Here is a 20,743-nt window from a genome sequence, read left to right on the forward strand (position 1 = left end):
TAAGCCATGATAGGCCACCCAAAATAGATCAGAGAAAACTCTTATTTACACAACCTAATGTTTACTTGGATTAAAAATTATTTTTTTATTATTTAGTTTCAATTTATATGTCATTTAAATCCTTTTATTTTATTAAAATGTTTAGGTGAAAAGGGACTTTCAGTGTTTCTTTTTTTTTTTAAGTAGTTTTCTAAATCTTTTTGAAAATGTGGATGTATATTAGCTTAAATTTTTCATTCAAATTTGTCTGACATTGTAATGAATATTTGTAAGGAAATAATGTAAGATGGGGCTTGATTTAATGCACTGCCATTTGATTGGATCATGGATGTTAGGCTATGATATTATTGGTTAGTAATATTTCCCTTGCACACACAGCCTTGCTTGGGTAGAAGGCAGATAAAGTTATTACATTTTGCTGAAAATATTTGAAATAGTTTTGTAAATAGCATGTACTGATTAATTGTACATAATAAGGCAAAGAACATTCATTAAGAAAGTGAAAAATGTTCCATTTTGATTTCATGTTGACTTTAAGAACAAAATTCTCTACTTGGCAGAGATTTCTTATCTGACCTGAAAACTACAGTAAATGTCTGTGATAGATCTCTGAAGTTCCATGTACATCAGAGAGCTGCAGGGAAACAAACACATGGGGTCATACCCTGGTACTCCTCTGGGTGCTGCTCAAAGTCCAGACAGAAGGTAAGAAACTTCATCAGCATGCGTTTCTCCACCACAGACAGCTGCTTACTGGCAAACACATCCGCCCGTGAACACGGTACCTTCAGGGGAGAAAGAAACAGGACAGAGCAGGTTAAAGTAGTGACATGCATGCACAAATACACGTATTACACACAATCAGTAAAGAGGAAGATGTAACAAATGTGAGAAAACAGCTTAGCTTTAGCCCTGAATTACTCACACAGATGGATTGTGCATTACAATACTGCATTTAATATTTTTAGTGAAATGAGAAACACCTTTTGCGTCAATGCTCTTATCAAGTACATTAGCAAATAGAAATGGATAAATCAAGCAGCAAACCTGTTTAATCATTTTATCTTAGCTGAACTGCTCTTATAATTTTAAATCAGGATGCTTCATATTAGACCTAAAATATAATGCAGTCATGAGGAAAACGTGAAGTACTCAGAATTTTGGATTGGGAAGGAAAAATCTAATAAAATATAATAATCATTGCAACCCTAAATATGACAAGCAGTTTGGAAAAAACAGTTGCATGCCAAAAATGTCAGTTAATGCTAAATATCAATTGTCCTTTTGAGCATTCTTACATTTCTTTGATTCTTTTTTAATTTGATTCATTGAAAAAGATCAGCTCCATACCTGCTCCACTTTTCCATTTCTATAGGTGAGGATGCGGCCGATGTTCTTGAACTCGGCGTAACGGCTCACATTAGATTTGATGAGCAGATCCACCAGTGCACCACGTGAATACATCAACTTTGAAGGGGGTCAAAGAGAACACTATAAATTTCATTTCATTGCCTTCTAAGTTCATTTAAAGCTAGAAGCCAGACTGCAATCGCTACGGGATGGTGTTTTAGAAAGTGTTTGAAGCTAGGGATGCAACGGTGAGGAAGTTTTCCCACCGATTAATAAACTTGTGACAACATCGATATTACAGATTACACCACACATTTTACAAGAGAACATATCTTTCCCTTTCTTTAAGCAAAACAAATGCTTGGAAATGGAGGATTCATTATTATTCTTAAAAACACAAAAACAATACAATAGTACACTGTAAACCCTAATACTCACAATAATTAATAAGTTTGAGTAGGGCAAACTTAAATTAAACAAATTAACATTATTTATAAAACTACATGATTATTTCGGACTTTTTCTTCATGAATCAACCCAAACTGGGCTAGGGATTTGAGCAAGATTAAAAGTGAGAGATTTTAGTTCTTGCTATGATAATTTAGAAGCATGAGCTTAGTTTGACAACAGGTATACAGGTGCTGGTCATACAATTAGAATATCATCAAGAAGTTGATTTATTTCACTAATTCCAAAAAGTGAAACTTGTATATTATATTCATTCATTACACACAGACTGATATATTTCAAATGTTTATTTTAATTTTGATGATTATAACTGACAGCAAAATCCCAAATTCAGTATCTCAGAAAATCCCAAATTCAGTGTCTCAGAAAATTAGAATATAACTTAAGACCAAATACAAAGAAAGGATTTTTAGAAATCTTGGCCAACTAAAAAGTATGAAAATGAAAAGTATGAGCATGTACAACACTCAATACTTAGTTGGGGCTCCTTTTGGAATCGATCAGTCTGTGGCACTGCTCAGGTGTTATGAGAGCCCAGGTAACTCTGATAGTGGCCTTTAGCTCTTCTGTATTCTTGGGTCTGGCATATCGCATCTTCCTCTTCCCAGTATCCCATAGATTTTCTATGGGGTTAAGGTCAGGCGAGTTTGCCAATTAAGAACAGGAATACCATGGTCCTTAAACTAGGTACTGGTAGCTTTGGCACTGTGTGCAGGTGCCAAGTCCTGTTAGAAAAATGAAATCTGCATCTCCATAAAGTTGGTCAGCAGCAGGAAGCATGAAGTGCTCTAAAACTTCCTGGTACACGGCTGTGTGACCTTGGACCTCAGAAAACGCAGTGGACCAACACCAGCAGATGACATGGCACCGCAAGTCATCACTGGACCTCAAGCAACATGGATTGTGTGCCTCTCCTCTCTTCCTCCAGACTCTGGGAATCTGACTTCCAAAGGAAATGCAAAATTTACTTTCATCAGAGAACATAACTGTGGACCACTCAGCTGCAGTCCAGTCCTTTTTGAAGCGAGACGCTTCTGACGCTGTCTGTTGTTCAAGAATGGCTTGACACAAGGAATCCGACAGCTGAAACCCATGTCTTGCATACGTCTGTGCGTAGTGGTTCTTGAAGCACTGACTCCAGCTGCAGTCCACTCTTTGTGAATCTCCCCCACATTTTTGAATGGTTTTTGTTTCACAATCCTCTCCAGGGTGCAGTTATCCCTATTACTTGTACACTTTTTTTCTACCACATATTTTCCTTCCCTTCGCCTCTTTATTAATGTGCTCGGACACAGAGCTCTGTAAACAGCCAGCCTCTTTTGCAATGACCTTTTGTGTCTTGCCCTCCTTGTGCAAGGTGTCAATGGTCGTCTTATGGACAACTGTCAAGTCAGCAGTCTTCCCCATGATTGTGTAGCCTACAGAACTAGACTGAGAGACCATTTAAAGGCTTTGCAGTTGTTTTGAGTTAATTAGCTGATTAGAGTGTGGCACCAGGTTTCTTCAATATTGAACCTTTTCACAATATTCTAATTTTCTGAGATACTGAATTTGGGATTTTCCTTAGTTGTTAGTTATAAACATCAAAATTAAAAGTAATAAACATTTGAAATATATCAGTCTGTGTGTAATGAATGAATATAATATACAAGTTTCACTCTTTTTTAATGGAATTCGTGAAATAAAACTTTTTGATGATATTCTAATTATATGACCGGCACCTGTAAAATTTTCTATGTTGCCTTATTCATTCAGCAATTGCTACGCTAATTAAAACATTGTTACCAAGTAGCATGTAACTTCGGCAAGCAATTATTCACACACACAGGTGTAAACGTGAAGGTAATGACAAAGCTTTTACTATTTCTATACCTTTAGGCATCAGAATGCTTGATTTTTGGTAAATAAAGCAGTTATTGGTTTCCTATTATTTTATTTTGATCTAATATTCTGATTATCATATTTATTTAGGTAATACAAACCTTGGAGACAAGGTCGATGTTGAATCTGCGTCCCTCTTTTACTAACTTTTGATACGTTATCTTCTTTTCCACCTCTACAGGCGGATCTGCTGGGCTGCTGATCAGCTGCGACTCTTTCTCTTCCTGTGATTGGCTGGGTTCTGAAATGTCAGATGTATGCTGCTCCTCCTTTGGCTCAGAGACTTCGTGCTCCTCGTTCGGTGTCTGAGCATCGGATGCTGTGGTGTCATCACCTGTAACCGTGTCTTGAGCTTCTGTAGAGTCACTGTTGGTCTCTTCTGATACAGTCTCAGCATTCACTGACTGAAAGCTTGTTAACGGGGCCTTTGTTTCCTCTTCTTTCTCTTCTTCCTCACTTTAAAGGACACACAATAAATAGCATTTTGACGCTCTCTGATGTTGTGTGACAGATCACTTTAGCCACCTCAGTACAAGCAGCACATAAACCATTCTTCTCCTCCTCTTTACTACTTGTTATAGCACCAAATAAGCATAAATGAACACTAGAAGCTATGTTGAAGAAAATGAAAGAATTACTGAAATGTATCATGTGTCTCAATTAATCTCTCAGTTGATGTTTTAACCGCAACAAAACAGCTTGGAAAAATCATGCCACAATACGTTGCATTTACCTCATGAAAGACATTCAAAGCCCTTAGCAGAGTGGTTGGCCAGAAAAAGGACCTCAAGAGAGGAGCGATTTCCTAAATGAATGATATTACATATACATAATATTTTTACTTAACCTGTTCTTCCATATTTAATGCATGTCTGAATAATCTGTCAAGACAACAAGTTTTTTATTACAGCCATGATTTAAATGGTTAGATTTCCTGAAAACAGCTGGAGTAGAAAGACAATTGAATCATGAAAAAGTTATTATTATTATAAAAAGAGCAGTATGTGCAAATTAAATGTTTGTATACAAATCATTTGTTAATTTTGACATTTAATATTATAGTAATGTTCCAACTTATAGAGATCTTATAGTTTACAGCATTAACAGTGATATTTCTTGTCCTTGAGAATAATTATGAATGTACTGTACATGATTCATATCTAAATGAATCAAACTGAATCAAGTTCGGAATCATCTGAATCAAATCGTAAGCTTGCAAAAATAATCGAATCATTGCACATTGTGTCAATAACCATGTCTAATTTTTAATCCTCAATTGTATTGCATGTCACATTAAGGGAACAAATGTATTTTTCTCTTGGTCTATGTCCTGACAGTCATTTAAAAATGTATTTCTGGCACTGTACACCTTGTTGAGGACTTACATTTTTTATCTTAAAGTTCTGCCACATTAATATTATTATTATTATATTCAGTCATCAAAAATATAATTCACAATTGTTAGTGAGAAAACCTCATATTAAAACATCTAGAATTTAAATGATTAGGATTTTATGAAGAATTGCATAGATGTGCAACATTGGGTTTATTATTGATTCTATTTATTATTATTATTAACTATCTGTCTTTTTAGTGGTCTTTGCTTTAATATTGAAGTGAAATTTAAATTATCCAAGAAGTCCATTCAGGTTGTTTGTTATGCAGCATGTTTATTATTCTGGCATGTCGCACAATATATCAAATATCCCCCAAACTTTATTTTAAAATGCAATGAAATTAAAAGCAAATGTGCATTTAAGAGATGAAACACACAAGATCTGCCATCATAAATTTGTATAGGACCAATTTTAGATTGTGTGAGTTGTAAGTGAAGAACAATTGATACTAACCTGGCATAACAGAAAACTTCCAAGTTGGAAACAGAGGAATCCAGGGCGCTGAGAGGCACCGCATCCTCTCCCTCATCAATCAGGCTCCTCCAAACTTGCTCCGACTCTGTGATCTGTACCTCCTGCTGATTCTGAGAACACACATTAAAAACCAAAATCAACCACTGGCTTCAAAACCACAAGGTGACCCACTACGTAAAACTGCAAAAAAACCAGTATCACTTAAAAAAAAAATTATTCGGTTGATACAATTTAAATAAACTTGTAACTGAGTGAAAATAATAAAATAAATGACCTTATATTCCTCGATCAATGACAGCAGGCCATTGAATGTGAAGCTTGCCCAGTTTCCAGCGTAGTAGTTCCTCCTGTAAAAAAATCATCATTTAACATTTCATTGTTGTTGCTCCTCTTTTGTACTGTAAGTCACTTTGGATAAAAGCATCTGCTAAATGCATAAACTTAAATGTTTACGTAAATCATATTTTATAGACACTGAGCATCAAACTACACTTCACTTGAAGGTACAAAAACACAAAAATGCAAAACTGCCAAGCAATACTTTTGAGTTTTAAGGAATCTTCCGGTCTAATTATGTAGTACCTGTCCAAATGCAGAACGCTCTGTCCAACTCTGGAGCAAGCTGCTGCAATGACAGACTCCGTGAGGCCTGGGAAATGAACACAGACAGAAAGCATCGTCACCGACCACCATTGTGATCTCTCTCTGAATTGAAAGTTTCCTTCAATTTGCAAAATGCGTGCCATTTTCAAGCACACATCGCTGAAATAGAAAAGCAATCTGACTGCTTTTACAATTACAGTGATGCAAAAAGTATTAAAGCTCACTGAAGGCTTATTCACTTTAACTGCTGTGGATACTTCCAGTGATAAACAGCAACTCAGCACAAGGACAACAACACAGCTAACGATATTGTATTTAATTCAATCTTTCATCTCCCAATTCTTATAAAGTCACTAGATTTTAACATTGCACTGCAAAGTCAATTATGTTGGCACAAGTATGCTGTCGGTAAACCAATGGTGCAGTTTATATAAGGACACGAATGACACTCAAAAATTATTTCAGAAATATATATATATATATATATATATATATATATATATATACACACACACACACACACACACACACACACGCACGCACACACACACACACACACACACACACACACATATATATTTATATATAAAAAAACTGTATTTTTCACACAATTCACCTATCTGTTTTCACTGTAATAAAAACCTGCTGATGCCTTCCTTGTTCTATAAAGTCCCTCCTTCAGAAATATGTAACGAGTTCTGATTGTGCCAGCGGTTTCTGCGTTGTGATTCGACACCAGCTTAGCGCACGCTGCCCTACTGGAAACGCCATTGGGCTAGTTTTAGACAAGTTTTGAGAAGCAAGTGGCCAGGATTTGTTTTGAAAACCTGGCAATCCTGATCTGAACGCACGTGCTGGAGATGTACTTATAATCACAGGAGCGTTTTTTTTTACAAGATGCGCATGAAAATCGCATTCGATTTAACATCATCTAATTAACAAAGCTAAACAGCATTACCCTTTGTGTAATAAGTTACAGAAACTGTTAAACGCACCAACTTAAATAATAAAATACACTTACCGGGTGTGGTCCATAAACAACGCCTTCTACAGACAAAGAGGGAACTGCTCCATCTTTCAAGAATAATCTTTGTGCGAATCCGGCATCAAACTGATTGAGATTGAGGAAGCTGTCCTCAGCAAAATGTGCTGCACATAGTTTTACATGTGGATTATAATTTTCGGGAACCGAGTTAAACATAAATTGTAACCATTAATCTCCAAGTACAGCGTCCCTGGGAAGCCCAAACAAAGGTGATTGGACTCCGAGATGAAAATAACAGCGTTTCGACAACATGGCGACAAACACAAACGCAACTCTTCCTCTTCTCCGTCGGAGCGCAACAAGACCACGTCCCCCTTTTTGTGTGTTCATGTGGGCGGAGGTTAGTCAAAAAACTGTTTTAGTGACGTCATTACTGCAGGAAGTAGAGGGATGTAGTCCAAATGGGTCATTTTTGTAGGCGAATTCTGTTAAATAAAATATCTCGCTTGGCATTGAACTTTGAGCTTTAGAATTTTACAGATTACAGATTAAGATACATTACACACTAACTAAAGTTTAAAACATGGGATCACGAAGAACGGGAGCTTTAAAACACTTATGACCAACACTACAAAATTAACTTTACCAATTACTATTATATAAATAATGATATATCAATGAAAATATATTAAAAAAAAATTATATATTTTAAAGCTTTAAAGTTATGTTAGACTACACAACCAAAAAAGGTAACTAACATAGAATAACAAAATACAATTACACAAAATTATTTTAATTTCTGATTTAAAAAAAATATATATTTGTATATTAATATATGCTAAATTGTATTTTCAGTTTGTTTATCTATCTTCTTTACATTTGATTATTTTAGATGATTGAATTCCATTTATTTATCCACATTTATCCAACAATCAGTGGTTGATTTGATAGATTTTTCAAAACATTGATTGATTTACATTGAAACTAAAACAATATTTAAGTTACTTGAAATAAAGCTGCTAACTGAAATACATCTGTTGATTGAAATAACGCTGAAATAAAAATAAACGTTAAAATATAAAAAGAAACAATGTTGCCTTATATTTATTTTTATCCAAGTTTAAGTAATAAACATTAAATGTAAATCAAAAACTGAAATCAATATAAATCAAAAACCTAGGTAATATAAAAATTCAAATAAAAAAGATCAATGCCAAATGGATAAATGACTAAAAAACCTAAACACTTACAACAAATCTGATTTGATTTATGGTTTTATTTAGCAATTTCTCATTTGGACAATAAATCTGGAGCATTCACATACAAACCAAATAACTTGAGTACCGCCAAGAAAAACAAGAACATGTGGTATAAGCAAGTGGCATATGACGGCTTTTGCACAGTTTATGAAACTGCAAGCAACATGAATCTGGCAATTGTAAAGGCTGCTGATGCTTCACAGCATTTGGACAGTCATTTACATAAGGTAAACACAACTTGCTGACTATTAAAATTAAGTGATCGTACAAGCTCTAGCTCAAGCCAAAGTTCCAATGGATCCAACTGGTATATTTACTAGCATACACACTGCTTGAGCTGAGCTTTACATACTTCTGAAAGCTGCACGCGTGGGGTCCCTGAGAGCAAGATTGAGCAGCACCGGGGCTGAAAACAACTCCATTAAGCCGCTCAAGCGTTCCTGTCCCTCCATCTTTCTTCTTCTTCATCTGGCCTTGCACAGCCCCATCTCACACACAATGGAAAAGTGATTTATTCTGAACATGCCCGTCGTATCTTTCCTAACACTGGCTATTTCACTGATGGAGAATCCTGGGAATCCAACACCCACATGTTCTCCTACAATGTGACCAAAAACCTTTGTTCAAATTTAACATCAACTCTGTTGACTTTCATAATTCCTGATTTATCATTGCATGTTATTGTAAAATAATAATAATAATAATAAGTTTATCTTCATAATCTTTTATTAAAATTTCCCTGTCTCAATTTCACTTCGCAGATTCAATGTTGCATATTGTGAAATATAACAAATGTTAGAATGTCCTCTGAAATCTTTTATCAAAATCTTTTATCATTCCTGATCGATAAAAGAGAAGCCCACAATCCTGTTCTAAACAAAATGTCAAATTAGAGCCTGAAACATTTACTATGTAATTACTAGTGAAAGTGCCTCTTATAATGCATCCTTATGTGAAATTCAGTGACATCATTTCAAAACGTCACCTGAACTGAAAAAATCTAATTATATTTATGGAAAAGTATTACATTAATTCATTTCGTTGATTATAACAGATGCATTTCAATTACACTCCTACCAGATCAGCGACGGTGCGAGGAGCCTCAATATATCTGTCTAAATAAAACTGAAGATGTTTTTTTAAAAGTGTAAATAACCTCTGGCCGCCATCTTTTAACGCCATTTATCCTATCCAGTATTGATTTTTCCACATCATGTTTGCTAAAGACAAACATTACCTGCCATAAAGTTCTCATGCCACATAGACATGCTGGGCGATAAATAATAGATTTGAGCTGGCAGGACTTTGATGACCAGGCAAAGCCCGAAATGCTTTCAGCAGGAATTGTATGAAATCATAAATCACTCGTCATTTTAGTGAACATTCCAAATGGATTCTATCTCTGCACCTTGAAAGTCATTTTTCGGTTATTTATAGTCGAGGCTGAGGGAGTGAGGGAAGGACTGTGGAAGGAGAGAGAGAGACAGAAAGGGAGAGGCCAGGTTAATTCTCTTACACTCCAACCATTTTTGTCACCCATCCCTCTATCTATCTCTCTCTCTCACACACACAAACCATGCTATTGTGTATTTTCCTTCACATCTGTGGGAAATGTTCTGCCATCATTTACTCACCCTCCTCGTTCTGAATCTGTATGACTTTCTTCCGAGAGAAAAACACAAAAGGAGAAACTCGGAACTGCCTTTCCTTTTAATAAATAAGGGAACAAGCATCATAAAAGTGCATACAGCTATTGCTCTATATTATATATATTCAAGTCTTCTGAAGTCGTATGATGCTCTGTGTGAGGAATAAAGCAAAATGTAAGATGTCACTAACTGAAAATCACTTCGTATGCAATACATCTCAAATCTCATTGGTATTTCAGCATATTCAAACTCAGTATAACATGACTGGTTATAAGACCCACAGCAAACCAGAGGTGTTTGGCATCGCTGATGTATCTGGACTACATGGAGGTTTTATGTTTACACCATGTTGACAACGTCATGTGTGCTTTAACCAGATGGTTAACAAAGAGAATGTTACTATAATCAAGTTGTTGTTACATTTGAAGACTAAAACATAAAAAAAGACTAGAAAAAAAGAAAGAAAAAAAAGTAAACATTAATCTGTCAAATGTTCAGAAAAAATAAAAATAAAAAATGTATTAGATTTTTTTGCCACATCACCCAGCCCTAACTATATCGCTTCAAAAAGTTTTTTAAAATACTACTTTTTATGGTTCTTTTCTGTCCTTTTGAAGCTTAAAGGGGATCATGCACTCTGACATTAGTCTGAGTCAAATTAAACATGGCCAAAGTGTCAAAAAATTAGTATGACACATTCCTTCAGGGTTCGTGTAAGTGTTGGAACATTTTGTTGGAGCATGGCCCTGCATGATGTCATAAAGACGGTATCGGGACGTAGTAACATTGCTGGGTTCAGTCCCGGAATGAGCTCTGTGTGAACAAAAACCAGAACTAATGCCGTAAAGGGTGTTGTAGTGATGACGCACGTTATCATGTGACTCTTTTAGTTTTGAAGGCAGATCAGCGGTCGCGACAAAAAAAATATGTGCAAACTGTAATGAAGCAGAGATCAGTTAGTTCCTCACTATCTGCACTGAAGCTGAGATCGTTCGCCAGCTTCAGTGAAAGTTGATGTGCCTAGCGTTTTCGACTCATACATTACATGTAACATCCTGATGTCACATGTCTTTACGGGACCTTTACGGGTTGTGTGTGAAAGGGTATTCTGGGTAATTACTGGCAGTGTGAAAGGGGCAAAATCTAGCGACCCGGGAACAATTGTCAGGACACATTACCCGTGATGTTGCTTCAATGGTCGAACTGGTGTTAAAGGGACCCATTAAAGATCAATATAATAATAATAATAATAAAAATTATTATTATTATTATTATTGTTATTATGGGTAACTAGGTGAACATTACTTTCCCAAATGCTTGTTAAAAATCACAGCACATGTAGAAATGACATTCACAGTCTTTACTCTGAACCATTTTCAATTTTGTCTGACTAAACCAAATCCATATCAAAACCATATAGAAAAGAAAAAGAAAACAAATAAAATTATATTAATACATAAATATCATGACCTTTTTGGAGGGGTTGTATTATATAAAACTTTACAATCTAAAGTAGCAATGCCATTTGTTAGATAATCTTATTAATTGAATCTTTTATGATTTTTTTTTTCAACATTTTCAACAGATTTTAATTCAGAAATTAAAAACCATGTTAATCATAGAAGAGGTATATTCAAGTCATTCTATATACTTCGAATTGCATTTTTTTTATGAATTATTTAATATGAGTGTCATGTCAATGAACCACAAACATATCTGCAAAATTAAGCAGCAATGAAAAAATCAGTATAAACTCACACCTCCTTAAAATGAAGCAAGTTTCAGCACTGGCCTAAATGAAATCTAGAGACAGATGTCTAACAGATAAACATCAAGTTTCAAAGTCATAAACCCAGTTACAACCATCACTGACAATCTACAAGCAGTCTGTGACTATGATGCCCATCGGAGGTCCTACTAACAATCAATTCCACACTAATGCTCAAGGGTCAAGAGAAATCAATCACCTGAAAAGAGCACAGGGATATCTGTGAAGGTGTTCTGTAATCACATGACTGCTAATAGAGGCTATTTAAGCTAAAGGCACACAGGGTCCAACCAAGATGAATAGTTACATTAACCCAGGCTCAAAGAGCGGGCCGGTGAAATGGCTGGCTTGTTTTCTTCATTGCTACTCCATTAGTGGCAGGTGAGGGAACAGCTCTGATTTGAGATGAACTGAATGTGCATCTCAGTCAGTCCTGTCAGCCAATGATTGCTGAGCCTGTGATGTTCTTCAGTAAAGAGTCTTGTACCTTCTCACTGTCTGCATCCTTTAACCTCTACAGCTGCTGTGCTTCAGTATACATTCATACTGTTATATACAGTTAGCGTTTGAACTATTACCAGTTGGCAGAATAGCTGTCAGTGCATTAGTGCAGCAGCTCCAGACGGAACTTATATCTTTTTGGTTGGTGTTTCATTGTGGTGTGAAGTAAAACCTTTTTAACACACTCACTGAAACATGCGTTTCGAAAAAGTCTGTGTGAATAACTTCATAGGAATATATTGTTTTGATTCATTATGTTATGATTCATTTAACAAATGATGCTTGGTGTGTGAACTAAATATATATGTGATATATGTGTGAACTAAATCAAAGAGATAATTAAACCTCATAAATGTAATATATTTTGTTTATAATTTATTGTTTATTGTTAATATTTTTAAAAGCATTATATAATTTAAACATTTTTTATTTTATTTTAAAATATGTTACCATGCATTTTTTTTTTTATTGCAGTACAAATAATTTTTGTATTACAATAATACAAATTACAGGAGGAAAATGTGCTTATTGTAATGTCATCACAGTGCAAAAAAATCAGAATGATCCTAAACAGGCTTTATTTTCTTTGTGCAAATTATCATTTCATTTAAGAAATTGTGGAGAAATATGATGAGAGGTTCTGCATTTGTTTCATGAGATTTACTAAAAAAAAAAAAAAAGGTTTATGGCTAGGAAGAAATATTTACAAATGGTAAATTCTCATCTCAAACCATTGCTACATGTGGAAAAAAGTTCATTTTAGACCCAAGAGTAAGAGACAGGTATGGCCCTTTTTGGGCTGCAGCAGGTCTTTTGCATTATAGCTGAGAACTCGAATGTCCCAAAATGTGCTTTCCAAAATTCCAAAAATATTCTTCATTTTGGCAGAAAAACTAAAATTTGGAAATACTGTAGGAAACTATAAATCATAAGCCAAAAACCAGCTTAACTAGTTACCAACAGTCAAACAATTTCAGACAGCCACATATATTTTTTCTGATAATGATTCCTACAAGCTCAGCAATGCAATACTGGTTTTCCATTTCAGAGGAAGCCAGACGTGATACAAGGTTCACACCTGTGCTCCTTCCCTATAAAATTACAATTGTACACATAGGGCCCTATGATTTTCGCGATGCAGAAAACGCGTAAAACTAGCGTCATATCATATACACAGAACTGTGAAGGTATTCACAGCAACCCATCAAAATAAAAGTCTGGTTTAATTTAAAGACAAGTATTAGCCAGGAATGTATTACTATTCTTCAGCAGAATGTACATACCCTACAACTACTACTACTAAAAAGAAACATAATTTTTTTTAAGGAATAATCACACAACATATTTTCTCTGTTTTATTTCTATTAGTAAATCCCCTTTGTTTACCAAAAGATAAAGTTTGCTTAATTTTCAATAATTAAAAGATAAATTAAATGAATGTTTATGTAGGGATGGGCGTTTTCTGCAAATATCACATTCGAATATTTGAGCTCACAAAAAACGAATATTCGAATATTCGTTTATTTAAATTTATTTATTTAAATAAGTTTAATGAGACACACGTTATTTTTTCAGCAACATTTATTGTTTCCGTCATTTTGAACAAGCTTACACACAATAAGCTTGAACATCACACATCGTGTTTTGTAGCTGAAAACCTTTAACAATGTGTGCAAACAAACAAAAGTACAGATTAAAAGCAAAATAAAATAAAAAAAGTGAACAAAGAAAAAAAGTAAAGCAGCGAATACGTTTTGTGAAGCGCTTCGTGTTTTCGTTTCACCACTGAATGGGATCCTCATCTGGTGGAATACATGGCTCCAGCAAGAACTGTTCCCACTCGTCTCGGCTGGACTCTCTGTAATCATCGCTGAAGAACTGGCATTGAGTGAGTGAGCATTGCATACTCTTCATCGTTGGTGACAACGGCTGCATCCGCACCACTCGCATCAAGGAAAATGTTCTGATAATATTCAAAAAAGTGTTTTTTTCTTACTTCTCTCATGTTTTCATCGAGGAAACTGAGATGTTTGTGCCAAGTGTCTAGGGCAGACGTGAGAAGAGGAGTTTTCACTGTATTCTCCAAGTTAGCAGTGTTTATTCGTGGCTTGAGAGATGCCGCAACAATGTTCCTGAATTCGGTCACTTTCTTTCTTTTCGCGGTCGCGATGCGCATGCGCATTTTTTTAGTTTACTTGCCAGCCTGATAGATACTGACAAAAATACTGATAAGATAATAATGATACGAATTCTACTAATAAGAACAATATAAAACACACTAAGGATTAATTCATGAATATTAATCATGTTGTGTGCATTCGCTCGAACTGATTTGCTGAAATCAATACAGGGATGATAATAGGTGAGCGCCAGCCAATGAGATTGCCGTTTGCGCATTAGTTCTGTCTCTCTTCTATCTCTCTCTCTCTGCGTGTGTGTGTGAGACAAAGCAACGGCGAGTTGTGCGCCTTTACAGTAGAGTTTACGGTACGTCAAATACAGGCGTGTTGCACATCCATTCATAAAAAAACTGAATATCACAGATCGCTTGACGGAGAGTGAAACTCTGAAGCGCTCAGTCAGACAGTGTTTGGTGAGTGAAAATATATCTGTGCTAAACTTTCACTTAGCCTCCAACTCACACACTGGCGAGTAAAATCTGATAATTTATTGGCCGTTGGCTAATATTTGACATCATTTAGTCGCCCAGGTAAAGATTTAGTCGCATATGCGAGTGATTTACTCACAATGTAGAGGGTTTGCTTCATTTGATAACCAAAAAAGGTAAATACACAACAGAATTTCAGAGGGGAAAAAAACATAAGGCTATTTAAAAATTTTTTTTTATGCATTTAAATATAGGGGTGCTCCGATTGATCGTCTACCGTTCACAATCGGCCAATAATTGCTTTGGGATGATTGATCGGTGGTCTCTAAAATGGCCGATGGATCTCAAACTGATGACGCGCCTGCCGTCAGAGGATTGGCTCGACATGCAGTGGCACCGTCGCAGTCTCTTTCTGGCGCAGGTGAAATAATTATAATGCTTTAGGTGAGGTGCAATTCATATTCCTTCATTAAATAACTGATAAAGTAATTTGAGACATAATTTCACAAACAACGTGATTGAATCACCGCGCGCTCTCTCTTTCTATCTCAAAAAGCAAATGGCTTCAAATCACATCGCGTCTGCACAGTAAGCAAGCTGCACAGTTGACACGGGAAGTGTCACTTGCACTATCAAGACAGTGTTGCGTCATCACTAAAGTTTATAAACTGTATTTTTTCTTTTCAATTTTTACCAGTTTTTAAACCATTCAACGCTCGAGCGCTTTCCTGAAGACCGTGCATTCATGCACACTTGCATCGCGCACATAATGGCAGGTTCACATTACTCTGTTTACAGCGAGTGAGTGATGAGTATTTTTTGCGCGGTCTTGTTAATGGATTAAAGCGGTCACACTGCATACACGGTTGCGCACTTTAGGAGCGGTGCGTCAAAGGTGAGCGTGATTTCACCAAGTACAACATGTTCCTGGATCAACATTCTGGTTGATCTTGGAACAATATTCCAATCAACCAATCAGAATTGAGATCAAACTTTCGAGGAAATATCTGTTTTAGGCTTAAAATCAGGGTTAGGTGCTTCTACACCCTTGTTAATCAGCTATCATTTTCCAACTGATTTAAGGAATAAATTATGGGTATGGTTAGGTTTAGCGGTATGGATTGGGTTAAGTATATATTTTTAGACAATAATGTTGATCCAGGATCATCAAAAGATGTTGATCCAGGAACATGTCTTACTTGGCAAAATCATGGTGCTTTACGTCAGCAGCAGTGCAGCGATTGTTTCCGCACCAATCTATTTTTTGCTGTGCTGCATGCGCTGAATTAAAGTAACAGCACTTTGTTTGCGGTAAATATGAACATGCATTGACAAAAATGTAGTAATTACACCATAAATGCATATAATTATAGTCTGCTGTGTTGTACAGCCAACACATAGGCTATGGCTTTTTAGGCTAGGTTTAAAGAAAAAGAGCACTTTTTAAATAAACAAGGCAATAATTTTAATGTTCTTAATTAAAGTTCTATATGAACCGCAGGATTGTTTGTAATAATTAAATGCGGCAGTAGAGCTGACGGTTTCGGTCAATGGTAAGTTTTAATTCAGAATGATTGAGATAATGTAAGAAAGGTAGTTTAAATGTTTTGCTTCAGCAATTTAATATATAAATCTAGAAGTAAATGCAAAAAGCATAAAATAATTGATGAAAGATTGTATTACTGCACAGTGCAAAAAATAATCACAAAGTTGAAAAAGCTTTTAGTAACAATGTTTGGATTTAAAATCAAAATAATGGATAATGTTGTGTTTGTGGTAAACAGCCATGGATCAGGAGCAGACTCCTGTGTGAAATCACAGTCCGTGCCGCTTCTGTACCACACATGGACTACCTTCACACTGCATAGAGAGTATGTGAGAACCTCACATACTGTACAGCTCACAGAATTAGGCTTGCACTGCTATTGTGCAACAATTAAGCTATTGTAAAAACAAAAATACAGTGCATGATCATGAATTTAGGTGAGATAAATATATATTTTTTTTAAAAATCTTCTCACAAGAGTCACCTAAGAGAGGAATTAATTTTCAAAAATGAAATTCATGCCCTAAATAAATATCTAAAAATCTTGATTGGATCATCACTATAATTCTACAGGATAAAAAGAAGGCTTTAAAAAGATCGGTATCAGTGATCGAAACGGCAGATACTGCTTTCTGTGATCAGCGATCGGCCTCAAAAATCCTGATCGGAACACCCCTATTTAAATAATTAGACAGAATTAGGTAACCATAAAACACATGGTGAAGAAAAAATAAAACATTTCATAAGGCCTTAAACATGTCATTTTTGTTCATTTTTGTTAAACTTTTATTAAATTGTTGTGAAAATGTATAAGTTTTATGATTTTAATAAATTAGACATGATTTTTGATTAATAAAATTTAATTGAACCATTAAAAAGGAGTTAAGAAAAATTAAAAAAATAAAATAAAAATGGAATCCAGGAAAATTAAAACAGAAAAAATGGAATTTGGAAAAAAATTAAACAGAAATTTGGACGGATTTCGTAAGGCCCTATATTAATTAGTACACTGTAAAACTGAAAAGTGAAATTAATCAAATGAAATTAGTTTTTTAGCCATTTATCCATGTTTGAATTTGTTGTTCTGTAGCATATGCAGCAAAAATATCGAAGATAAATTGGTGGTTTATTCTTAAACCAATCAGCGAGCTCGAATAGTGGAAGCATAGTAACAGTTTAATATTTATTTTTTGTTATTTAATTATATATATGAAATGATGTTATTATGTTATGACTTAGACATTTTTACACATATACTCAGTTATATATATATATATATATTATATATATATATATATATATATATATATAAAACAATATTATTATTTCGCGGCCCACAGGTTGAAAACCACTGATTTAAGGCAACTAGAAATGTAATTTTACATTTTATGTAAATTAATTCACTCAAAATGTTCTCATATTTTTTCCCTAATATATACACACATACACACACAACCACACACATATACACACACACACACACACATAATATATATATATATATATATATATATATACAAAATCTCCTAAGTGAACTGCTTTTTAAAATATGCAAATATATATATATATTTGCGAGACTTGTATTTTGTGGATATCAGACATTAAAAGTCTTAACATATGTTCTAGCTTTCTACAGGAGTAGAACATTCTGGAAATCACCCATTGAACCCGATTAGCTCCATACACCGCACTATACCGACTGCAAGAAAATAACCTGAAGCCTGAGGGAATTTCAGTTTGCTGTTTTGTTCTTGATTATTCTATTTCACTAAAAGCCTCTGTGCCAAACAATAAATTAAAAAAATGAAAACACAGGCATCTGCTCCCACCACAGCAGACCCTGAGCATGGGCTCTCCGGGGACAGCCGGGTCAGGTGTGAGTTCACCAGCTGACGGGGCGCGACCAACGGGAACACAGTCCTTCACACAGTCAGAGGGTGCTGCAGGTGACATGGGGGCTGCAGTATTCATTAACAACTGCTCCCTGTCCATATCCTCATTTGTGCCCGTATCCAGCAGCAAAAATGGGGGTAACTAACTGCTTGTCTGATCAACCTTGACACGGAACGGAGTCTGAGCAGAAATAGTCCAAGCTGCGAGTGTCCCCGTGTCACCGGTTGCCTTGGGACCAACTTGCTCTGGTGGTTTTGCATGAGTGGATCCAGAAGTGGGCCAGATATATTCATTTGCACACCATCAATCACAGCACAAGAACGTTGCTATTAGCCATCGCACTAACCCCTATCTTCTTTCTTTTTTTTATTACACACTACCTCTTCTCCCTGCTGTGAAGAACAATGCTCTGCATCAGGGAGTAACTTCATCTCCTGCTGGCTTCAGCACTGTCCCGAGGATCTGGCCTGCATATAAACACACTTCTGTGCTTTGAATGAGGACACTAGAGAGAGAACGAGGACAGTATCGTTCCAGGAGTCTCGCTCTGCACCACACAGTCCAGTAAAGTATCCACCCTCCAGAGGGATTGCAGCACAAACCTACAATTCAGTCCTGGGTTTGAAGCAGGTCACAGAGTCAGGGTCAGCTCCAGTTCTGGTAAACGACAAACTGGTTTATGTGCACTACTTTAGAGCACTGCTGCACTCAATAAAGTAGGGCTAAACTCTAGACCAGAACAGGAAATGTTTAACTAGAACTGTCCACTTTACAACTCACTGTCCATTCTTGGTTGGTAGTCAGAAGATTCTGGTTTCAGTTCAATCTCTGTTGTGCCCTAGACTCCTAACCCCAAATTACAGCAAGCTAGATGTTTCTGTAATAAGTGTACTGCAGGTTGCTTTGGAAAAATTTATATATTAAATATTTCTTAGAAAAACTGACTTTGACCTTAGTTATCAGTAATTATTAAGATCTGTTTTAGCGGCTTGTAGCAATATTCTATTAAATTATCAAATTATTATTATTAACAAAACTAATATTAGACTAAAATATTACTATTTATATTATTATTAGTAGTAAAGACAATAAAGTTGTAATGTATATGTTAATTATTGTAAAAAATTATTGTTATTAATTGATTGTAAATATATTATAACTGTTGTTGTTATTAGCCATATAACTTAGATCTGTTTAATACAGACAACAAACAATTAATCAGAACAAAAAAAAAGAATAATTGTAAATTGTTGTCAATAATAAGTGTTAGTAATAATATTTATTATTATTAGCAATACGCTTTAGATTTGTTTTATACAAACAATAAACAAGATAATTATTTTTGTAAAAAAAATATTATATATATTATTATTATTATTATTAACTGTTTTACATAGGAGTTGTTAATAATTATTATTTGCCAGATGCATCTGATTTGAAGAATTTTATGTTTTTAAAGAGCAAGGAAGGACGATAGACAGTAATTAATACAAATAATAGACATTAAATGTGTTATTCATGTTAGTAACGGTTCCAAATAATTCATGTTTATAATAACAATAAAATAGATTATTATCCATTTGAGTTCCCACAGAACCAGTGAGTCAGTGTTCCTCCATCACTGTCTCCAGCTCATCTGTGATTCAGCATCGGAGTCATGACCAGTCTATGTCACACATTTTTCTTATATTTATTTTGCTCTGTCTTACAGTTTCGCGCCTATTACACAATCCAGCAGTCAAATAACTGTCAAAACAATAATATAAATGCCATTTTTCATCATACATGTCAAAAACACAGCACATTAGCTTTAGCGTTCGTATGTCGTTGAGTCTGTTTCACGTGTCTGTGGCAAAACACATCGCAATACCAGTCACAGAAAACAACTCTGTGGCGCAAACCACTAATAACGCTCACACAAATGTTGATATTTCATACCTGTTCCGAGAATAACAACATCAAATTGAGATGGGAGCTCCTCCGCGGCCATCTTGAAACTATTCCTTTCACGTGATACGCTATCGCGTGACGTACACTTTTTTTTCATAACCGAAAACATACAGATTTAAACACACAGTAGCCAAAATGCACGCAATATCATTTCAGCACTGAAATGCTCCATATATTCGAAGAAATTTTGTTTTTAAAATAAGCATTAAGATTCAAAGTTATTCAGGCTTTTTGTTGACATCTCCTCACATCTCATATTCTTTGATTTCCTGTATAGCCTAAATTAGACAAAACCCTGTCTGTTTTTCTTCTTATGGATATTAAAGAGAAATACAGTTTAATGCACCACTCACGAATATTAAGTCGTTATAGCTATATAAACATAAACATATAACAACTGTGAAAAAAATT

At 35.2% G+C, this 20,743-nt stretch overlaps 1 protein-coding gene across 2 annotated transcripts in view; it reads right to left on the bottom strand.

Annotated features, from left to right (window-relative positions):
* Positions 1-20,411, bottom strand: part of chm (CHM Rab escort protein) — a 47,758-nt gene extending 27,347 nt beyond the window's left edge. For both annotated transcript variants that reach the window (XM_059542178.1, XM_059542177.1), the window contains exons 1-7: positions 20,321-20,411; positions 6,153-6,219; positions 5,845-5,917; positions 5,550-5,680; positions 3,801-4,155; positions 1,351-1,467; positions 665-785 (exon numbers count right to left, since the gene is read on the bottom strand). In XM_059542178.1, coding sequence (XP_059398161.1) covers positions 665-785; positions 1,351-1,467; positions 3,801-4,155; positions 5,550-5,680; positions 5,845-5,917; positions 6,153-6,219; positions 20,321-20,372 — 916 coding nt within the window. In that variant the 5' untranslated portion in view covers positions 20,373-20,411. The remainder of the gene's footprint in view (positions 1-664; positions 786-1,350; positions 1,468-3,800; positions 4,156-5,549; positions 5,681-5,844; positions 5,918-6,152; positions 6,220-20,320) is intronic.
* Positions 20,412-20,743: the final 332 nt, after the last annotated feature.

This window comes from Carassius carassius, chromosome 47 (genome assembly GCF_963082965.1).
Source record: "Carassius carassius chromosome 47, fCarCar2.1, whole genome shotgun sequence".
Classification (NCBI taxonomy): domain Eukaryota; kingdom Metazoa; phylum Chordata; class Actinopteri; order Cypriniformes; family Cyprinidae; genus Carassius; species Carassius carassius.